The 18,730-nt window shown below is 51.8% G+C and overlaps 1 protein-coding gene across 1 annotated transcript in view; it reads right to left on the bottom strand.

Annotated features, from left to right (window-relative positions):
• Positions 1-4,913: 4,913 nt before the first annotated feature.
• The window catches only part of tnrc6c1 (trinucleotide repeat containing adaptor 6C1), a 44,693-nt gene continuing 30,876 nt past the window's right edge, over positions 4,914-18,730 (bottom strand). The window contains exons 6-23 of the mRNA XM_083677440.1: positions 15,738-15,932; positions 14,760-14,884; positions 14,562-14,639; positions 13,721-13,927; positions 13,358-13,519; positions 12,729-12,869; positions 12,343-12,462; positions 11,217-11,300; positions 10,805-11,045; positions 10,357-10,524; positions 9,732-9,899; positions 9,403-9,552; positions 8,377-8,487; positions 6,499-6,729; positions 6,336-6,409; positions 5,994-6,133; positions 4,968-5,588; positions 4,914-4,935 (exon numbers count right to left, since the gene is read on the bottom strand). Coding sequence (XP_083533566.1) covers positions 5,225-5,588; positions 5,994-6,133; positions 6,336-6,409; positions 6,499-6,729; positions 8,377-8,487; positions 9,403-9,552; positions 9,732-9,899; positions 10,357-10,524; positions 10,805-11,045; positions 11,217-11,300; positions 12,343-12,462; positions 12,729-12,869; positions 13,358-13,519; positions 13,721-13,927; positions 14,562-14,639; positions 14,760-14,884; positions 15,738-15,932 — 2,759 coding nt within the window. The 3' untranslated portion in view covers positions 4,914-4,935; positions 4,968-5,224. The remainder of the gene's footprint in view (positions 4,936-4,967; positions 5,589-5,993; positions 6,134-6,335; positions 6,410-6,498; positions 6,730-8,376; positions 8,488-9,402; positions 9,553-9,731; positions 9,900-10,356; positions 10,525-10,804; positions 11,046-11,216; positions 11,301-12,342; positions 12,463-12,728; positions 12,870-13,357; positions 13,520-13,720; positions 13,928-14,561; positions 14,640-14,759; positions 14,885-15,737; positions 15,933-18,730) is intronic.

An 18,730-nucleotide genomic window follows, 5' to 3' on the forward strand; every position in this document is an offset into this window, starting at 1 on the left:
CACTGCTGCCCCCAGGTGGCAGTCCAGAGAACCACAGTGGGGGAAAAGGCTTGCAGAGGAGAGGGAAGCATCTCAGCCTAGGAGTGCACAGCTGAAACATACTTTAGGACTTATTTTTTTGTTTGTTTGTTTCTACATTTTGTCAAAGCCTTTACAATAATAAAAAGTAAAATAAAAACGTTTTTGGTTTTTCTTAAAAACATGTACCCGCTGTGATGCGGCCCATCAATAGTGCACCCAGACCCATACTGGAATCACCACCTGCTTCTTTCTACACTATTCTCTTCATAGTTCATCTTTGATAGTTGGGTTAGGGTTAGGGACTGCCTCTCTGGAACCCCCACCCCCACATCAGGACCACCCTGTGCCTTGACTCTACGATGTGTGGGCACTGCAGCAAGAATCAACACTCAACAGAATCATGGGAATCGGCAACGTTTCGTGCAACGGCCGAGGCAGATACAGCTCCATGGGAAAAGACGAGGTGGATGTTGGTGATGATGTGTAGTCCAGTTGGCACATGACACAAGATGGAGAGCCCCACCCCCCGATACAGCCTCCCGGTAATCCCCCGACTCAACCCCTCCAGTAAGGTTAGTGTTATCTACAAGCTCTGGAAAAACACCATCTCCAACTGTACTGTAACTAAGAGCCATATGACAGGAAGCTGCCCCTCATTACAGGAAGCTGCCCCTACGCTAGTGTTGTTCCTCCTGAGGTCTGATCCTCCTGGTCTGAAAGACACGTGGGTAGTGCTGGCTGAGGGGGCGGGAGACAGGGGGGTGTTTAGAGGACTGGCAGATGGGAGTTGTAGTTTTCATGGTCAATGGCTCTGAACGTCCACCTCCTTGTCTTTGCATAGAAATGGAGGGCTGCGTCACGCGACATGGTTTTGGACTTTGACAGAGACGGACGGAGCCTGTTAAATAAAGCACCAGTGTGAGTGAGTCCCAGCAGGACTGGAGGGGGGGGTCTCTAAGTGGGGTGGGGGCCGGGGCTGAGAGGAGGGGGGGTGTGTGCGTGTGCTTGCGTGTAGAGAGAGATCTACAAAGTGGGGTGGGGGCCGGGGCTGAACAGGCTGAGAGGAGGGGGGGGCGGGGGCCATTGGAGTGCCAGTAAGGAGGCATACTGTACTGTACTGTACTGATACTGTACCTTGTGGACCATTGACCTACGACCTCTCACCCCTGACGCTTGAACCGACGACACGGCCACCGGCTCTGAAACACTGTCCAACTACCTCACCACCCCAAAACAACCCCCACCCACCCAAACAGATAACCTCCACTGAGACTGGCCCCTTCAGTCTCTTTGCTGAGGTGAGCCTCCAAACCAGAAGTGTCTCTCGCACATGAGCAGTGAGAGCGGGCAGGAGAGCAGCTGAACACTGCATGGAGTCAACGACAACGACGACAACAACAACCGTAAAATCATCATTGTAATAAAAAACAATATCAGCATCATCAACAACAATAACAGCAAGGTTGACAAAAACCGACAACACTGGCGATTCCAGAAATTAAAATGAACCCCCCCCCCCCTCCCAATTTAAAAAAAAAAAAAAATCAAACCTCTCCTCCATCTCCGGCTAAAGTGATCCTTGCATGAGAGAGAGAGAAGAGAAAAGAGAGAAAGAGAAGGGAAAAGCACTCCACAGCAGCCAGGCACTCTGTGGCCACACACTATCATACAGCTTGGCCTCCGAAAGAAAGGGAGAAAGAGAGAGAGAGAGAGAGAGAGAAAGAAAGAGAGAGAGAGAGAGAGAGAGATGGTGATCCACCCTGCTGGATCTGTAGAACATTAAACACGTCTAGCATCTCCAGACAACAAGGCTGAGATGTATCTCATGTAACAGTGATATTTACTCTGATATCGTCAAAGGAAACAGACGAGGACTTCGGGGTGTTGCCCCCCCCTGAACACCGGCACCGCCATGTCAGGTCAGGTCAGATCAGGTGAGGTCAGATCAGGTCAGGTCAGATCAGATCAGGTGAGGTCAGGTCAGATCAGGTGAGGTCAGGTCAGGTCAGGTGAGGTGAGGTCAGGTCAGGTGAGGTGAGGTGAGGTCAGGTCAGGTCAGGTCAGGTGAGGTGAGGTGAGGTCAGGTCAGGTCAGATCAGGTCAGATCAGGTGAGGTGAGGTGAGGTGAGGTCAGATCAGATCAGATCAGGTGAGGTCAGGTCAGGTGAGGTCAGATCAGATCAGGTCAGGTGAGGTCAGGTCAAGTGAGGTGAGGTCAGATCAGGTCAGGTCAGATCAGATCAGGTGAGGTCAGGTCAGGTGAGATCAGGTCAGGTCAGGTCAGGTGAGGTCAGATCAGGTCAGATCAGATCAGGTGAGGTCAGGTCAGGTCAGGTGAGGTCAGATCACGTCAGGTCAGGTCTTTCATTTTTTTGTGTTTTTTTTCACCCCTCCTTCATTTTATGCTACCGTTTTTTAAATCCTTCCCTGTCCCGCCACAGACCGGGGAACGAAGGATAAAAGAAAAGAAAAACGAAACAAAAAGAAAACAAATGTCTTTCACGTCCGTCAGTTCAAAAAGGAGGACGGAAACGAGGGCTCTTTTTCTGTCGTTTGTTTTCGTCTTCATGCTTTCTCAGTTCAGTGGTCGCCTCTCCTCTCTTCTGATTGGTTGGCGTTGAAGTGGGAGCGTGACGCTCTTCTCTAAGTGCTTTCATAAACCACCTTTTCTTTTCTTTTTTAACCACTCTCTTTGTTCCACATTTTTTTCTACCAAATACAACCATGGAAAAACAAAAAAAGAATGCATCTGGTCTTGTGGGTCATAAGGAACACCTTTCATTTGGTATGACACCCCCCCATAACCCTCCAGGCCCCCGCCCCAGTAGTCAGTGTTGTGTGAGGCAGGGGGGGGGAGAGAGAGAGAGAGAGAGAAAACAGACTGAAGAAGTGCTTGGTGTATGTCCCTGTGTTTCAGACTGAAGACCGTTATGGGTCTCCAACTTGCTTACACACACACACACACACACACACACACACACACACACCCACACACACACACACACACACACACACACACACACACACACACACACACACACAGGGGGGGGGATATAGAGTTCATGCAGGTTTGTCATTTCCTATGATCTCTTGTGAAGAGGGACCAGGGAGAGGGAAGCCTGTCGTGATCTAAGGAGGACAGTAGAGGTGAAATGGTGGGGGTTCTTCACCAGACCAGTGGTATGACCGCACGCGACAGATCCATCCACAGAGCCCGTCATGGGCCTCAGAGAACTGAAAGCGGACTGCAAAGTCCTCCTGAAAAAAACACCGCCTCCGGGTCGAGTCCAAGAAGTGTTCTTCCTATTATGCTTCCATTCCAGAGCAGTGGTTAGTAGACTTCCCAGACGTAGGCCACATATACACTCACCGGCCACTTTATTAGGTACACCTGTTCAACTGCTCGGTAACGCAAATATCTGATCAGCCAATTACATGGCAGCAACTCAATGCATTTAGGCATGTAGACATGGTCAAGACGACCTGCTGAAGTTCAAACCGAGCATCAGAATGGGGAAGAAAGTGACTTTGAACGTGGCATGGTTATTGGTGCCAGACAGGCTGGTCTGAGTATTTTAGAAACTGCTGATCTACTGGGATTTTCCCGCACAACCATCTCTTGGGTTTACAGAGAATGGTCTGAAAAAGAGAAAATATCCAGTGAGCGGCAGTTCTCTGGGCGAAAATGCCTTGTTGATGCCAGAGGTCAGAGGAGAATGGCCAGACTGGTTCGAGATGATAGAAAGGCAACAGTAACTCAAATAACTACTCGTTACAACCAAGGTATGCAGAAGACCATCTCTGAACGCACAACACGTCGAACCATGAAGCAGATGGGCTACAAAAGGGGGTCCAACCCAGTACTAGCACGGTGTACCTAATAAAGTGGCCTGTGAGTGTATGTTGTCGTCATCATCACCATCATGCCTCCCGGGGGGAAACGATTGGTACATTTGAATAATAATACACTCTCAAACTTATTTCGCGACGAGGGGGTGGGGGGGATAACAAAAATGTACAAGAAAATGGCTTGAGTTGACAAGGTGAACAAGCTTTGTGTCAATCCCTTTATAATATGAATTGTAGGAACTTGAATATGCTTGCGGCGGAGGGGGGGGGGGCGGGCAAAGCACATTCTCTCTCCCCTCGGTTTCTCTGGCTCAGAAATAAGAATGTGCAAATCTCTGTACGTGTCTTCAGTACGTATGGAGTGAGTGGAGGGGGGGTTAAGGCTCGTCATAGGGCTGAGAGAAACAGAGTGAAATCCGGACCGCTAGAACTTTCTGGAGTGGCCTGGGGTGGTCCAGTGGTCTGGTACCAGTACCACGGCCTGGGGTGGTCCAGTGGTCTGATACCAGTACCACGGCCTGGGGTGGTCCAGTGGTCTGGTACCAGTACCACGGCCTGGGGTGGTCCAGTGGTCTGATACCAGTACCACGGCCTGGGGGTGGTCCAGTGGTCTGGTACCAGTACCACGGCCTGGGGTGGTCCAGTGGTCTGATACCAGTACCACGGCCTGGGGTGGTCCAGTGCCGCGGCCTACAGTGCTACATGTATGCCCATGTCGGCATGGGTTGGAATCCGGCCCATGCCCTGCTGACACGCCCTCTCCTCCTTACTTCCTGTCCAATAAAAACTGAAGAAAATATGAAAGTGGGACCGCCCCACTCCAAAAAACAACCTTTAAAAAACTGGAGGGGGGGGGGGGGTTGATGATGGCAGCTCGTTGTGTCCGTTCGATTAAAATACACGTTTCGTACGGAACAGTTTGTAGAGAAATGTTTGTTCGTAAAAAGGTTCTCTGTCCTTTCTTTGTTTGAGTCAAAGATGTCCTCCTGCTCCCTGCCAAAGCACTACACTGTAGCCCCTCCCTGCTCCCTGCCAAAGCACTACACTGTAGCCCCTCCCTGCTCCCTGCCAAAGCACAACACTGCCCCTCGCTGAACGACTAACTAATACTCTTGAAATGACGTTTAACAAAGAAAAGGAGGAGGAGGAGGAGGAGGTCAGCAGCATGGACGCAGAGAAAGTCGCCTCGGGCCTCCTCACGTCTCTCCCTTCACTAATCCACTCACACTGATTATCGCCACGTCGATTCGCTTGGTTTTTGCTCATCTGTGTGTGTGTGTGTGTGTGTGTGTGTGTGTGTGTGTGTGTGTGTGGTCCTCCACCCCTCCATGGTTCGTGCCGGGGCTCCACACCCCTACATGGACTCCCCGCTCAACAGATCCCCAGGCAGGAGGGTGTTGATGGGGGTGGGGCTCCCCATGACCCGCCCCTCTTCTCCACTGGGGGGTCCCCATAGGCTAGAGTACTGGGGCACGCCCCCCCACAGCAGGTCTCCGCCCGTCTTGGCACCGCCTCCTCCCAAGCTGCCGCCGCTGTTCCAGTGGCCGGTGTGATGCGAGGGTCCGTGTCCGGCCCCGCCCATCCGCGTGTGATTGGTCGGTCCGGGGTTGGCCTGCCAGCTGGTGGTCGTCGCGAGCGACTGGCCCTGCGCGAAGAAGCGGTTCACTTCCTCTTCCCCGGCGAACTCTGCCAGGATGGTGGTGTTACCCAGAACGCACCTGGGCAGGGAGAGAGGAAGACCATTCTTTTTAATGTGTTGTGTTTCACTGTTTCTACTTATATTTTAGTTTTTATTTGCATATCTGTTTATATCTATTTGTAAAGCACTTTTTGAAACATAATAATAATAATAATAAAGTTTATTATTATTATTATTATTACTGTAAATTCTAAGGTGTATTCTCAGGCTATCAATCAAATTTTAATTACATCGCATATTTTTGGACATGAACACAAAGCAATGCGCTTCACAAAAATATTTATAAAACGTCAAAATAAATAAAATATAAAAGTATTATAGAAATAAAAAAAGTGTAAAATGATCAAATAAATTAAAAAATAATAATAATAATACAAGTCCATAAATAAACAAAAAGGTAAAAAAAGCTTTTCTTTGAGCGTACATGTGCAGGGACTTCTGGGCCTTGGCGGCCTCCTCCTGGGAGCTGTAGCGCACGGCGGCGTTGCCCTGCGTCAGGTTCAGGTGGAATGTGATGAGGGGGCCGTGCTGCATGCACAGAGTACGCAGAGTAGACCCGTCGATCTGGAACACACACACACACACACACACGCGCACGCACGCGCACACACACAGATATACACACACACACACAGAGATACACACACACACACACAGAGATACACACACACACACACAAAACACAAAAGGTTAGAATAAAGGAGAGATTTTTGGGAGTACAGGTCTGTCCTTTGAACAGGGAGGGTTGACGGAGGCTCCTTCCTACCTGGGGGGTGAGGTTCCTCAGCACCAGCCAGCTACTGGTCCTGGAGGGGCTGTCTGTGCTCCACGTGGTGCCTGCTGGGAGAGAGACCAGAGAGGGACAGGGTCAACCTGGAGACTCACTACTCTGCCATAGTGTTTAAAGGTGGGGGGGGGGGGGGGGGTACCTGAGGAGTAGGAGCTGCTCCAGCCTTGAGCCAGGCCCAGAGAGTGGCCCCCCCAGGTGGAGGCCGAGGAGGGCTTGCTGTTGGTCAGGCCCGGGGGGGGGCGGGACGGGGCCGTGTTGGGGGTGCGAGGGGGGGGGCCCTGGGGGACCTTCCACAGCTCGTGGGACAGGGAGGCCTGGCTGTGTGGGACGGGGCCTGGGGACCAGGTGGACTTCATGTCTGATAGTTTACCTAGAGGGGGGGAGAGAGGGGGGGGGGGGGAGAGAGAGGGGAAGAGGTATTATATAATAGAAAGCAGACTGGGATACGGTGCATGTTTTAATGTATCTGAAATCTGTTATTCATCCGTTCCAATTCAGTCAGTTCAGGAAGTCAAAATTAAATTACAATTCCATCGTCACAAATAGGGTATAAATTGACACTTCCTCATTTGACTGAATTGACATAAAATAGACCCCAATCCTGACATACATGACAACGTATTTAAAATACATTTGATAGAAGGCACCAACAGGACATCACATGCTTGAAAAGGTCTGAAGTCTGTCGTCAGGGAGACAAAAGGGCACTCTGCATTCTTCTAATGGTGTCAACACACAGGGAAACAAACCCAAAACACACAGATATGTTCCTGTACAACAGCACAGCATGGAGCATTCATTCTGCTCTTCCTGTGTGTTAACCCCACCCAGTGGTTAGACACAGCCAGGGATCACACACCCTCACACACACACCCTCACACACACACCCTCACACACACACCCTCACACACACACAGACACACACACACACCCTCACACACACACCCTCACACACACACCCTCACACACACACAGGTACGACATCACAGTGGGTTACTAGCTCAGTCCATGCCCCAGACTCACACCATGTGACCAGAGACCTCTGAAAGACCCTCCCCTCCCCACCCTGCCCCCTCCCCACCCTGTCGCCCTGTCCCCTCCCCACCCTGCCCCCTCCCCACCCTGCCCCCTGTCCTCTCCCCACCCTGCCCCCTGTCCTCTCCCCACCCTGTCGCCCTGTCCCCTCCCCACCCTGTCCCCTCCCCACCCTGCCCCCTGTCCCCTCCCCACCCTGCCCCCTGTCCTCTCCCCACCCTGTCGCCCTGTCCCCTCCCCACCCTGCCCCCTCCCCACCCTGCCCCCCTGTCCTCTCCCCATGCTACTCTCCCCACCCCCCCCACCCTGACCCCCTGTCCCGTCCCCACCTTCCGCACCCTGTCCCTCTGTCCTCTCCCCATGCTACCCTCCCCACCCCCCCCACCCTCCGCACCCTGACCACTCCCCACCCTGTCCCCTCCCCACCCTGTCCCCTTGTCCCCCCCGACCCTCTGCACCCTGACCCCCTGTCCCCTCCCCACCCTGACCCCCTGTCCCCCCCCCACCCCCCCTTCCGCACCCTGTCCCCTCCCCATGCTACAGCACACACAGGTGGGGGACGGGGGGGGACGGGGGGGGGGACGGGGGACGGGCACTGATTGACTAACACCACCAAGGGAAGGTGTATGAAGCGGCACAGACGGAGAGAGATCAGACCCAGGGTGGAGCACACAACATCAGACGCGATGGGGAGGGCGGGGTGGGGTCAGGGGGTCGGTGGGGGTGGGGGGTGTCAGGAAGGTTGAGGGGGTGGGGGGTGTCAGGGGCTCGGTGGGGGTGGGGGGTTAGGGTGTCAGGAAGGTTGAGGGTGGGGAGGAGGGGGTGGGGCGGAGGCTGAGGTTGGGGAGGAGGGGGTAGGGGGGGTGGGAATGCTGAGGATGGGGGAGTGTGTGTGTGGGGGGGGGGGGGGGGGGGGGGGGGGCTGAGGATGGGGAGGAGGGGGTGGGAATGCTGAGGATGGGGAGGAGGGGGGAGTGTGTACCTGCGTCGTCCGTCTCCGGGGACGACAGACTGAACGAGCTAGAGTAGCCACTGACTGGCCAATCGGTGGAGGGAGGCGGAGCCTCGTTCTGAGATGAGGTGGGGGAGGAGCCTACGGTGCATCCAGCCAAAGAAAATAAGGCAAAACAACAAAAAACAAAAAACAAAAGAGGGGGAAGAGGGGGGAGAGGGGGAAGAGGGATTTGGATAAAACAAAGAGAAAGAAAAAGAAAATTCCGTGAAGGAAAAGAACCAATAAAATGATGACAAAGTGCTGTCTGATAAAGGAGGGCGGGCTGTAACCTGATTGGCTGTCTGATAAAGGAGGGCAGGCCGTAACCTGATTGGCTGTCTGATAAAGGAGGGCGGGCCGTAACCTGATTGGCTGTCTGATAAAGGAGGGCGGGCCGTAACCTGATTGGCTGTCTGATAAAGGAGGGCGGGCTGTAACCTGATTGGCTGTCTGATAAAGGAGGGCGGGCCGTAACCTGATTGGCTGTCTGATAAAGGAGGGCGGGCCGTAACCTGATTGGCTGTCTGATAAAGGAGGGCGGGCCATAACCTGTCGGTGTCAGTGAGGAACAAATCGAGACAGGAAGTTTAGTGCAGAAAATAAAATAAATAAAGGAAGCCCCCTCCCTCAAATGATAGAACACACAACACAATTTCACAGAGAGAAATGTTTCATATACCCCACCCCACCCCACCCCACCCCTCCCCCTTGCCCTCTCCCTCTCCCTCTAACCCACCCACTGGGGTTCAAGAGTATTTGAAATAATTAAAAACGTTGGCTGTGCCTGACTGTGCTTGGCTGGACCAATGGAACTAATGGAATAGTCTCAAAAGTGCAAACCTGGCTCTCCAAACCCCGCCCCCTGGCTCTCCAAACCCCGCCCCCTGGCTCTCCAAACCCCGCTCCCCTGGTCCTCCAAACCCCGCCCCCCTGGCCCTCCAAACCCCGCCCCCTGGCTCTCCAAACCTTCACATGCTACATAGACCGCAGTCTGCTGTATACCTCCCCCCTCACCTCCACTGCGGTCTCGTAGCAGGTAGCGGTTGACGTCCTGGATGTTGGTGTTGATGGTGGGGCCAGAGGGGACACTCCCCGGGGTCATGTTGGGGTCCATCTCTGGGTCGATGTTCTGCAGCCCCTTCCAGGGAACCCCGGGGCAGAACTCTAGAGGGGGGGACCACAGCAACATCAACAGGAAATGATGAAACCGGAAACGGATGATTATTAATTATCAAACTCCAACTTAGCCAGCTAGCTAGCGTAGCCAGCTAGCTCACCTGGACAACATATATGATACTAGCTAGCCAGGTTAGTTATTTAGCTAGCATAGCCAGCTAGCTCACCTGGGGGCCAGCTGATGGTGCCGTTGGTTATCTTGTCGTTGGTCTTGGCCGGACCCCAGCTGTCAGGGGGGACGAGGGGGCTGGTGGGCGACTCAGAGCTGGGGATCAGGTTGTAGGGGCTGTACGAGTCATCCATAGGAGGCTTGCCTGGGGGGCCCAGGTTGGCACCTGATAGACAGACAGACAGACAGACAGACAGGCAGACACAGACAGACACATACAGACAGACAGGCAGAGAGGCAGACAGACAGGCAGACAGACAGAGAGGCAGACAGACGGGCACAAGAGGAACAAGGAAACATTTAGTAGAGAAATCAATAAAAATCTAAACAACAAAGCATAACAGTAATTCAGACCCTCGAACGCAGAGATGACTACACCTGCTCACTTACACAGGGTTAGGGTTAGGGCTAGGGCTCGGGTTAGGGTTAGAGAGGTTATTCCTCAGGAAATGACTACACCTGCTCACTTACACAGGGTCAGGGTTAGGGTTAGGGTTAGGGTTAGGGCTAGGGTTAGGGTTAGAGAGGTTATTCCTCAGTTAATGACTACACCCTTTGTTTAGACTAGACTTGACCCATGATTCCCATTCCTCTCCCTTCCCATTGGTTCCCTCCTCTCTCACCGTGTTTCCCCAGGTTGGCCTCCAGGGGGGAGGAGCCTCCCGAGAGGTTGTCCATGGCGTGGGGGTGTGTCCACTGGGAGAGGCGGGACTGGGGCTGGGGGTGGTCCTTCATGGCCAGCCCCCCCACCACCTCCATACAGGTTACATTCATGTTGGGGTTCAGTCCAGCTGCGGGGGGGGGGGGGTGGGGGGACAGAGGAGTACACTTAGACCCCTTAATGACCTGATGTTATTGTTTATTATTACTATATTGTGTTGTGTTGACTGTTTGATTGTTGTTTGTTGTGTTGAGGAGCTAGCTTGCCCCGAGTCTTCAGCTGCACTGCAGATCAAGGCACAGTATGGTTACCAAACTCCTGGAGTATCAATCAATTTCTTGCCTCAGCAACACCCCCCCACCCCCCCAACACCCCCCCCCCCAACAGAGTGGAGAGAGAGAGACACTCACAGAGAGGGTAGGGGCTGTAGGCATTGGGAGAAGACTGTGGCTCTTTGGTCTGCAGGTCGGGGAGGCCCGGAGCCTGGGGGTGGCCTAGGTACGGGTCCAGGGAGGACTTGCCGGCGGTGGGGTGCAGGCCGGGGTGGGAGGGGGGCGTGGGCTGCGTCTGCTGTTTCATCAGCAGGGCCTGGGCCAGCTGCCGCTGGTGCTGCTGGATCTGCTGCTGCATGTTGTTGATTGTACGTGCAACCTGGCAAGATAACATATCATAATAATATATAATAATAGTAATAATAATAACAACATATAATAACATATAATAATAATAACAATAATAAAGAGCCGAAGAGGAGGGATAAAGAGATGGGAGGGGGGGGGGGGTATATGGGGGGGGGGGGGGGTATATGGGGGGGGGGCTCACTTGCTGCTCTTGTTGTCGAATAGGGCCAGACACGTTGCGCTGAGCCTGCAACATCTGCTGCTGGATTTGTAAACGCTGGTACGCCTGCAAGCAGGGACACATGTTATATATACACACAAATAATACACACACACACACACACACACACACACACACACACACACACACACACTTGTGTATCACAATAAAAACACAGTCCTGTGTGCACTGTCTGTGGACTTTTCAAACTTTAACATCCACTGTTCATTTTCAAACCAGAACACAGTGGTTGCTACTGGAGTACTTGGCAAACACAGACACACTGTTTTAGGACCCTGGAAATGAACCGTTCGCTTCACTGTTCTTTCAGGTTGCTTGTTATACATCACAATAATGAAGATATTCAGTCCAAAATATCATCATATGTGGTATTTTTGTCCATATCGCCCAACCCTATATAAATAGTGTGAAGGGTACAGTACCAGTCAAAAGCTTGGACACACCTTCTACATTTGTATTATTTTCTACATTGTAGATTAATATTGAAGACATCAAAACTATGAAGGAACACATATGGAATTATGTAGTAAACAAAAAAGTGTTAAACAAACCAGAATATGGTTTATATTTTAGATTCTTCAAAGTAGCCACCTTTTGCTTTGATGACAGCTTTGCACACTCTTGGCGAGGTGTGTCCTTTTGACTGGTACTGTACATCGAAAGGACACTTCCGTGAACCACACTGGCCGCCCGCGGGCGCCAACGTCCTGCAAGCGTTGCCAAATTCTTCAACGCTCTCGTTCTACTAGATCATTTCATGCGTGCGTCTGCGACGTTTGTGCGAGGTTTTACCCTGAGGTTTTACTCCGAGTCTCCAATAGAAACCTCCCATTTTTGAGACGCTACGCTCCAAGTCCCGCCTCTCCCACCGGCTGATTGGTTCGAGGGGAGAAACCCTGTTAGAATCCTCCAATAGCGCGTCCGTAGGCTACTTCTGTCCTGGTGTGTCTTAACGGCGCCTAAACGGTGGGCATTCACGTGCGCTTTCCACGTTGGCGTTTCCCGCGCGCGGCCGGTGTGGTGTCTGCGTTAGGGCTGCGTTAGGGCTGCGTTAGGGCTAACCTCCGTTGCGGGTTGAGGAACTCACCAGTTGCAGCTGGTAGAGTTGGTTCAGAAGGGTCATGTGTTGAGGGTTTATTGGCGAGGTTAAAAGTGCAGGATTCAGACCAATGTTTTTTGCTGCAAACTGTAAGAGCTGTGCTTGAACCTACGGGGGGTGGGGGGTGGGGGGGGGAGGGGGGGAGGGGGGAGGAGACCAGAGCTGCTTTAACAAGGCTGAAGAAACTTAATGAGTGTGTGTTGTTCATTTTGTGTGTGTGTGTGTTTGTGTGTGTGTGTCTGTGTGTGTGTGTGTGTGTGAAGGGGAGGCTTTAGTTTGAGCGCGTTGACTATGCTGGGAGGAGCTGAGGGTGTGTGTGTGTGTGTGTGTGTGTGTGTGTGTGTGTGTGTGTGTGTGTGTGTGTGTGTGTGTACCTGAGGGGAGAGAATATGAGGCACTTGAGCGCGTAGACTAGTCTGGGAGGAGCTGAGAGGCGGCCCTGGCAGCTGAGGAGGAGGCTGCTGCAGGGCCCGGGCTTGTGCTGCTCCACTAACCCCAAACATTCCACTCTGCATCTGACAGAGGAGGGGGGGGGGGGGAGGGGGGGGGGAGGGAGGGATGGGGAGGAAGAGAGAGAGAGGGGGAGAGAGGAAAGTTATTGTTATTGCCAGACGTTTGTTGAACATCCACAAAGACACAACATCCAAAGGCCCGGCTCTGTGGTCCACCACCATCTGCTAACCCCCAGTCTGTCTCTCTCTCTGTGTCCGTCTGTCTGTGTCCGTCTGTCTGTCACTGAATTGGTTAAAATGTGGTTATGGTCCTCTGTGGCTCAGTTGGTAGAGCATGGCGCTAACAACGCTTAGGTTGTGGGTTTGATTCCTGCTGGGACCATATATACTGAAATGTATGAACTCACTGCGATGTAAGTCGCTTTGGATAAAAGCGTCAGCTAAATGCCATATATTACATATTATATTATGGTTTGTTTATGGTTGGGTGTTTTTGACCTGGTCAGAAGGGTCCTTTAAGTCTCTCTCCCTCGGTCCTCTCTGCCGCCTACCTGTCTGTTGTTCAAGTTTTGCATGGCGAGGCCAGAGGGGCCGCCCAGGCCGTGGCCGTGGCCGTGGGCAGGCATGGGCAGGCCAGCGCTGGGCAGAGGGAGCTTCAGGCTGGGGGAAGGCATAAACGGTGAGGTACGGGCGTCCTCCACCAGGCCACCGTCCTTTAAACACACACACAGACACACATAACATTGCTGCTAACTGATATTGATATTGTCTGATTGATTATTGACTGTTGCGTTGTTGAGGAGTTGCTCACCCTGAAGCATTTCATTACATGGTATCCTGCATCTATAGTGTGTAAATGACCATTACAATTTGATTTGATTTGATTGGGCCGTGGCAGGGGCAGCTTCCGGTACCTTATCCAGGAAGGGGGTGCGGTCTGAGGGGGACTCTTTGGACAGGAGGGGGGGCCGGCAGCCCGGGGGCTTGGTCATCAGGCCGTTGGCGTAGTCGGACACGGCCAGCCCCCGCTTGTCCAGCTCAGTCTTCTTCTCCAGCAGGACGCTCATCGCCTGGTCCAGGTTCAGGTTGCTGCTCTTCAAAGCCTCCTCCGCAGGATCTCTCTGGAGGATGGAGACACACACACACACACACACACACACACACACGCAGACACACACACACACACACACACACACAAAGACACACACACACGCAGACACACACACACACACACACACGCAGACACACGCAGACACACACACACACACGCAGACACACAAAGACACACAGAGACACACGCACACGCAGAGACGCACACACAGTGGACCGTCAATGACATCACAAATACCCTTTTAAATGTATTTTGAATAAATAATTATGAATAATAATTATGTCATCAGTAATATTTGTTCTATGTATATATAGCCATCTTGGGACTCTCACTCGACCTGCATCACCTTTTATTGACATGACCTTGTTTCATGCAAACTGAAACATTATTAAGAATATTAATAAGAATAAATATAAATATAAGAATATTTAAATTAACATAAAACACGCCTCATTACAGGTCCTCTGTGGCTCAGTTGGTAGAGCATGGCGCTAACAACGCCTAGGTTGTGGGTTTGATTCCTGCTGGGACCATCTATACTGAAATGTATGCACTCACTGCAATGTAAGTCGCTTTGGATAAAAGCGTCAGCTAAATGGTGTATATTATATAATAACCATGGCTGAGTCAGCAGCTCTACTCACTGGGAAGCCCATGTCTGTCAGCTGCTTCACCAGGCGGCTCGTCCTCCACGACTCCTCCTGCTTGCCTGGCACCTTCCCCTTGTCGCGGAAGAGAGACACAAGCTCACTGGTCACATGTTGTCTTATGCTACGTTATGTAGGTCATCAGTAGTTACTAAATGACAATAACAACCAATCGGCCATGAGTTGACCTCTGACCTTCTGTTGACCCTTGGGTCCGTTTCCCCAGGAGTTGCAGGAGGAGTTGCTCTCCTGGGAGGCAGCGCTGTTCCACATGTCCCCGTCATCAGGATCCCACTGGCCCCCGGACCGGCCCAGCTCCTCCCCTCCTCCTCCTCCTCCTCCTCCTCCACCACCACCTCCTCCTCCTCCTCCTCCTCCTCCTCCTCCTCCTCCCCAGCCGTCTTGCATAGATTTGAGGGCTGGATAGGGAAGAGAAATTGAGGTAAATCTGTTGCGAAACAGACATCAAGTTGTTGCAAACAGTCGCCCCGCAATTCGACTTGCTCCGACCGAACCTCGAACTTGCAACATCTGGCTTACCAACACACCTGACCGTCTCCTCAAACACCCGATGTCAACCACACACCTGACCGTCTCCTCAAACACCCGATGTCAACCACACACCTGACCTTCTCCTCAAACACCCGATGTCAACCACACACCTGACCGTCTCCTCAAACACCCGATGTTAACCAGCTACGCTATCAAAAAGTTAGCAATTGGACAGCGCGGGTGGTGGGGGTGTTTGAACTTGAGGAGTGAGTTTACCATCTCAACTAGGTTTCACCTTTCAGGTTTCGTTTTTTTAATCTCTTTTGACAATACGGTATGTTATATTCTTAAAGCTTATTAGCACTGTGTTGTGCATTGTTGGTCTTCAGCACAACAACGAGAAGCTGAGAGAGATCATTCTTAAAACAGATGCAGTGTGGTAGGCCAGCCACTAGGTGGCAGTGTGGCTGCATACTTAGTCAATGTTCTGGACTTGACTCATAACACAGAAAGAAAATCAACAACAGAGGACAACCGCTTCCTTTCATCGGTACACAGATACAGAAAAAAGTATTTTGGCATTTGAGGTAACCCCCCCCACCCAAAAATAATGAGATTCCCAATGAATGAAGAAACATTTACCACTCTCTCTCTGTAGAAACACAGCAGTGTGCAGCTCACCTGGTTTGCAAGGTGCCGACCCCATCGGGGGGTGGCCCCTTCCGTAGGCTTCAGGCCTGTTGTCGCCCCAGCCCCCGCAACTGCCGGAGGACTTGCCCCAGGCGGACGTCCCATTGTCCACGCTGACAGGGGGCGGCGCTGGCTCCCCCCAGGACGGCTCTGGTTTGGGGTGGGAGCTGGGAGCCTCTCCCCAGCCTAGGAGGACACAAGAAGTTCAAGTTCAAGTTTATTTGTCATTACATGTACATGTACACAACGCAACAACATGGTTGAGGCAGAGCACCTCTACAACATCAATCAACATCAACAACACATCAACAACACAGTGTAACAAGTAGAAAATGAATCAAGTAAACATACATATAAGATACATTAATATACATTATACTAATAATATACATTATACATATAATAATATATATATAAGCACTAAAAGAGGAACAGTAAATAACAGTAGACACAGTAAGTCTTCCTAGAGCTGGCCGCCCGACCAAACTGAGCGATAGGGGGAGAAGGGCCATCGTCAGGGAGGTGACCAAGAACCCAATAGGGGGAGAAGGGCCATCGTCAGGGAGGTGACCAAGAACCCAATAGGGGGAGAAGGGCCATCGTCAGGGAGGTGACCAAGAACCCAATAGGGGGAGAAGGGCCATCGTCAGGGAGGTGACCAAGAACCCAATAGGGGGAGAAGGGCCATCGTCAGGGAGGTGACCAAGAACCCAATAGGGGGAGAAGGGCCATCGTCAGGGAGGTGACCAAGAACCCAATAGGGGGAGAAGGGCCATCGTCAGGGAGGTGACCAAGAACCCAATAGGGGGAGAAGGGCCATCGTCAGGGAGGTGACCAAGAACCCAATAGGGGGAGAAGGGCCATCGTCAGGGAGGTGACCAAGAACCCAATAGGGGGAGAAGGGCCATCGTCAGGGAGGTGACCAAGAACCCAATAGGGGGAGAAGGGCCATCGTCAGGGAGGTGACCAAGAACCCAATAGGGGGAGAAGGGCCATCGTCAGGGAGGTGACCAAGAACCCAATAGGGGGAGAAGGGCCATCGTCAGGGAGGTGACCAAGAACCCAATAGGGGGAGAAGGGCCATCGTCAGGGAGGTGACCAAGAACCCAATAGGGGGAGAAGGGCCATCGTCAGGGAGGTGACCAAGAACCCAATAGGGGGAGAAGGGCCATCGTCAGGGAGGTGACCAAGAACCCAATAGGGGGAGAAGGGCCATCGTCAGGGAGGTGACCAAGAACCCAATAGGGGGAGAAGGGCCATCGTCAGGGAGGTGACCAAGAACCCAATAGGGGGAGAAGGGCCATCGTCAGGGAGGTGACCAAGAACCCAAGTCACTCTGACAGAACTCCAGAGTTCCTCTGTGGAGATGGGAGAACCCTCCAGAAGGACAACCATCTCTGCAGCACTCCACCAAGTGGCCAGCTGGAAGCCACTCGTCAGTAAAAAGCACAAGACAGCCGCTTGGAGTTTGCCAAAAGGCCCCTTAAAGGACTCTCAGACCATGAGAAACAATATTCTCTGGTCTGATGAAACCAAGATTGAACTCTTTGGCCTGAATGCCAAGCGTCACGTCTGGAGGAAACCAGGCACCGCTCATCACCTGGCCAATACCATCCCTACGGTGAAGCATGGTGGTGGCAGCATCGTGCTGTGGGGATGTTTTTCAGCGGCAGGGACTGGGAGACTAGTCAGGATCGAGGGAAAGATGAACAGAGCAAAGTACAGAGAAATCCTTGATGAAAACTTGCTCCAGAGCGCCCCAGAGACCTCAGACTGGGGCGTAGGTTCACCTTCCAACAGGACAACGGCCCTAAGCACACAGCCAAGAAAACACAGGAGTGGCTTGGGACAAGTCTCTGAATGTCCTTGAGTGGCCCAGCCAGAGCCTGAACCCGATCGAACATCTCTGAAGAGACCTGAAAATAGCTGTGCACCGACGCTCCCCATCCAACCTGACAGAGCTTGTGAGGATCTGCAGAGAAGAATGGGAGAAACTCCCCAAATACAGGTGTGCCAAGCTTGTAGCATCATACCCAAGAAGACTTGAGGCTGTAACCGCTGCCAAAGGTGCTTCAACAAAGTACCGAGTAAAGGGCCTGAATACTTATGTAAAAGTGATATCAGTTTTTTAATTTGAATAAATTGGCAAACACTTCTAAAAACCTCTTTTCGCTTTGTCATTATGGAGTATTGTGTGTAGATTGATGAGGGAAAAAAATGAATTTAATCCATTTTAGAATAAGGCTGTAACATAACAAAATGTGGAAAAAGTGAAGGGGTCTGAATACTTTCCGAATGCACTGTACACCAAACCCCAACCATCCATAACAACGCACAATATCTTACTGCGGTGGTTTGTTATTCATGTTCACAGCAACCAATACAACTCCAAGCAAGCCCAATACAAAGGCACTTGTTCTAGTATATCTCTGTCCCCAGAACCAGACTCTGCACTATGGGTGACAAAGCTTCCTCATCTGCTGCTGCTCGCCTGTGGAAGTCTCTCCCCCACAATGTCAGAGCTGCTGACGGTGTTGACTCTTTTAAGACCTTGTTAGAAACCCACTTGTTCAGGTTTTTAATGTATAGGACTGTACGTTATGTATGACTATCCTCCTATATTTTTATTTTCATGAGAAAATTTAATGTATTATTATTATTATTATTATTATTATAATAATTATTATTATTATCTATGCCAATCCACAACTTTTGTGTTCCCTCATTCTAACATTCTCCCACGATTTCAAAGGGCACCCGGGGTCTTTAAACATGGAGAGTTCACATCCACTGTGAACCCTGTCCAATAAACCATGTCACGCCCCTTGTTTTACTGGACTGTAAAATGGCGCTTCCTGCAGGGAGAGGCTTTGGCCGTTGGCCTGGCTAGGCTAGGCTAGGTGGATGATGACAAGAGGAGGGCCGTTTAAATCTTGGCCCCCGTCTGACTGCACCAGTTGGTGTGTGTGTTTGTGTCTCTGCTT

This window comes from Argentina silus, assembly GCF_951799395.1.
Source record: "Argentina silus genome assembly, chromosome: 9".
In the NCBI taxonomy this organism is placed as follows: Eukaryota; Metazoa; Chordata; class Actinopteri; order Argentiniformes; family Argentinidae; genus Argentina; species Argentina silus.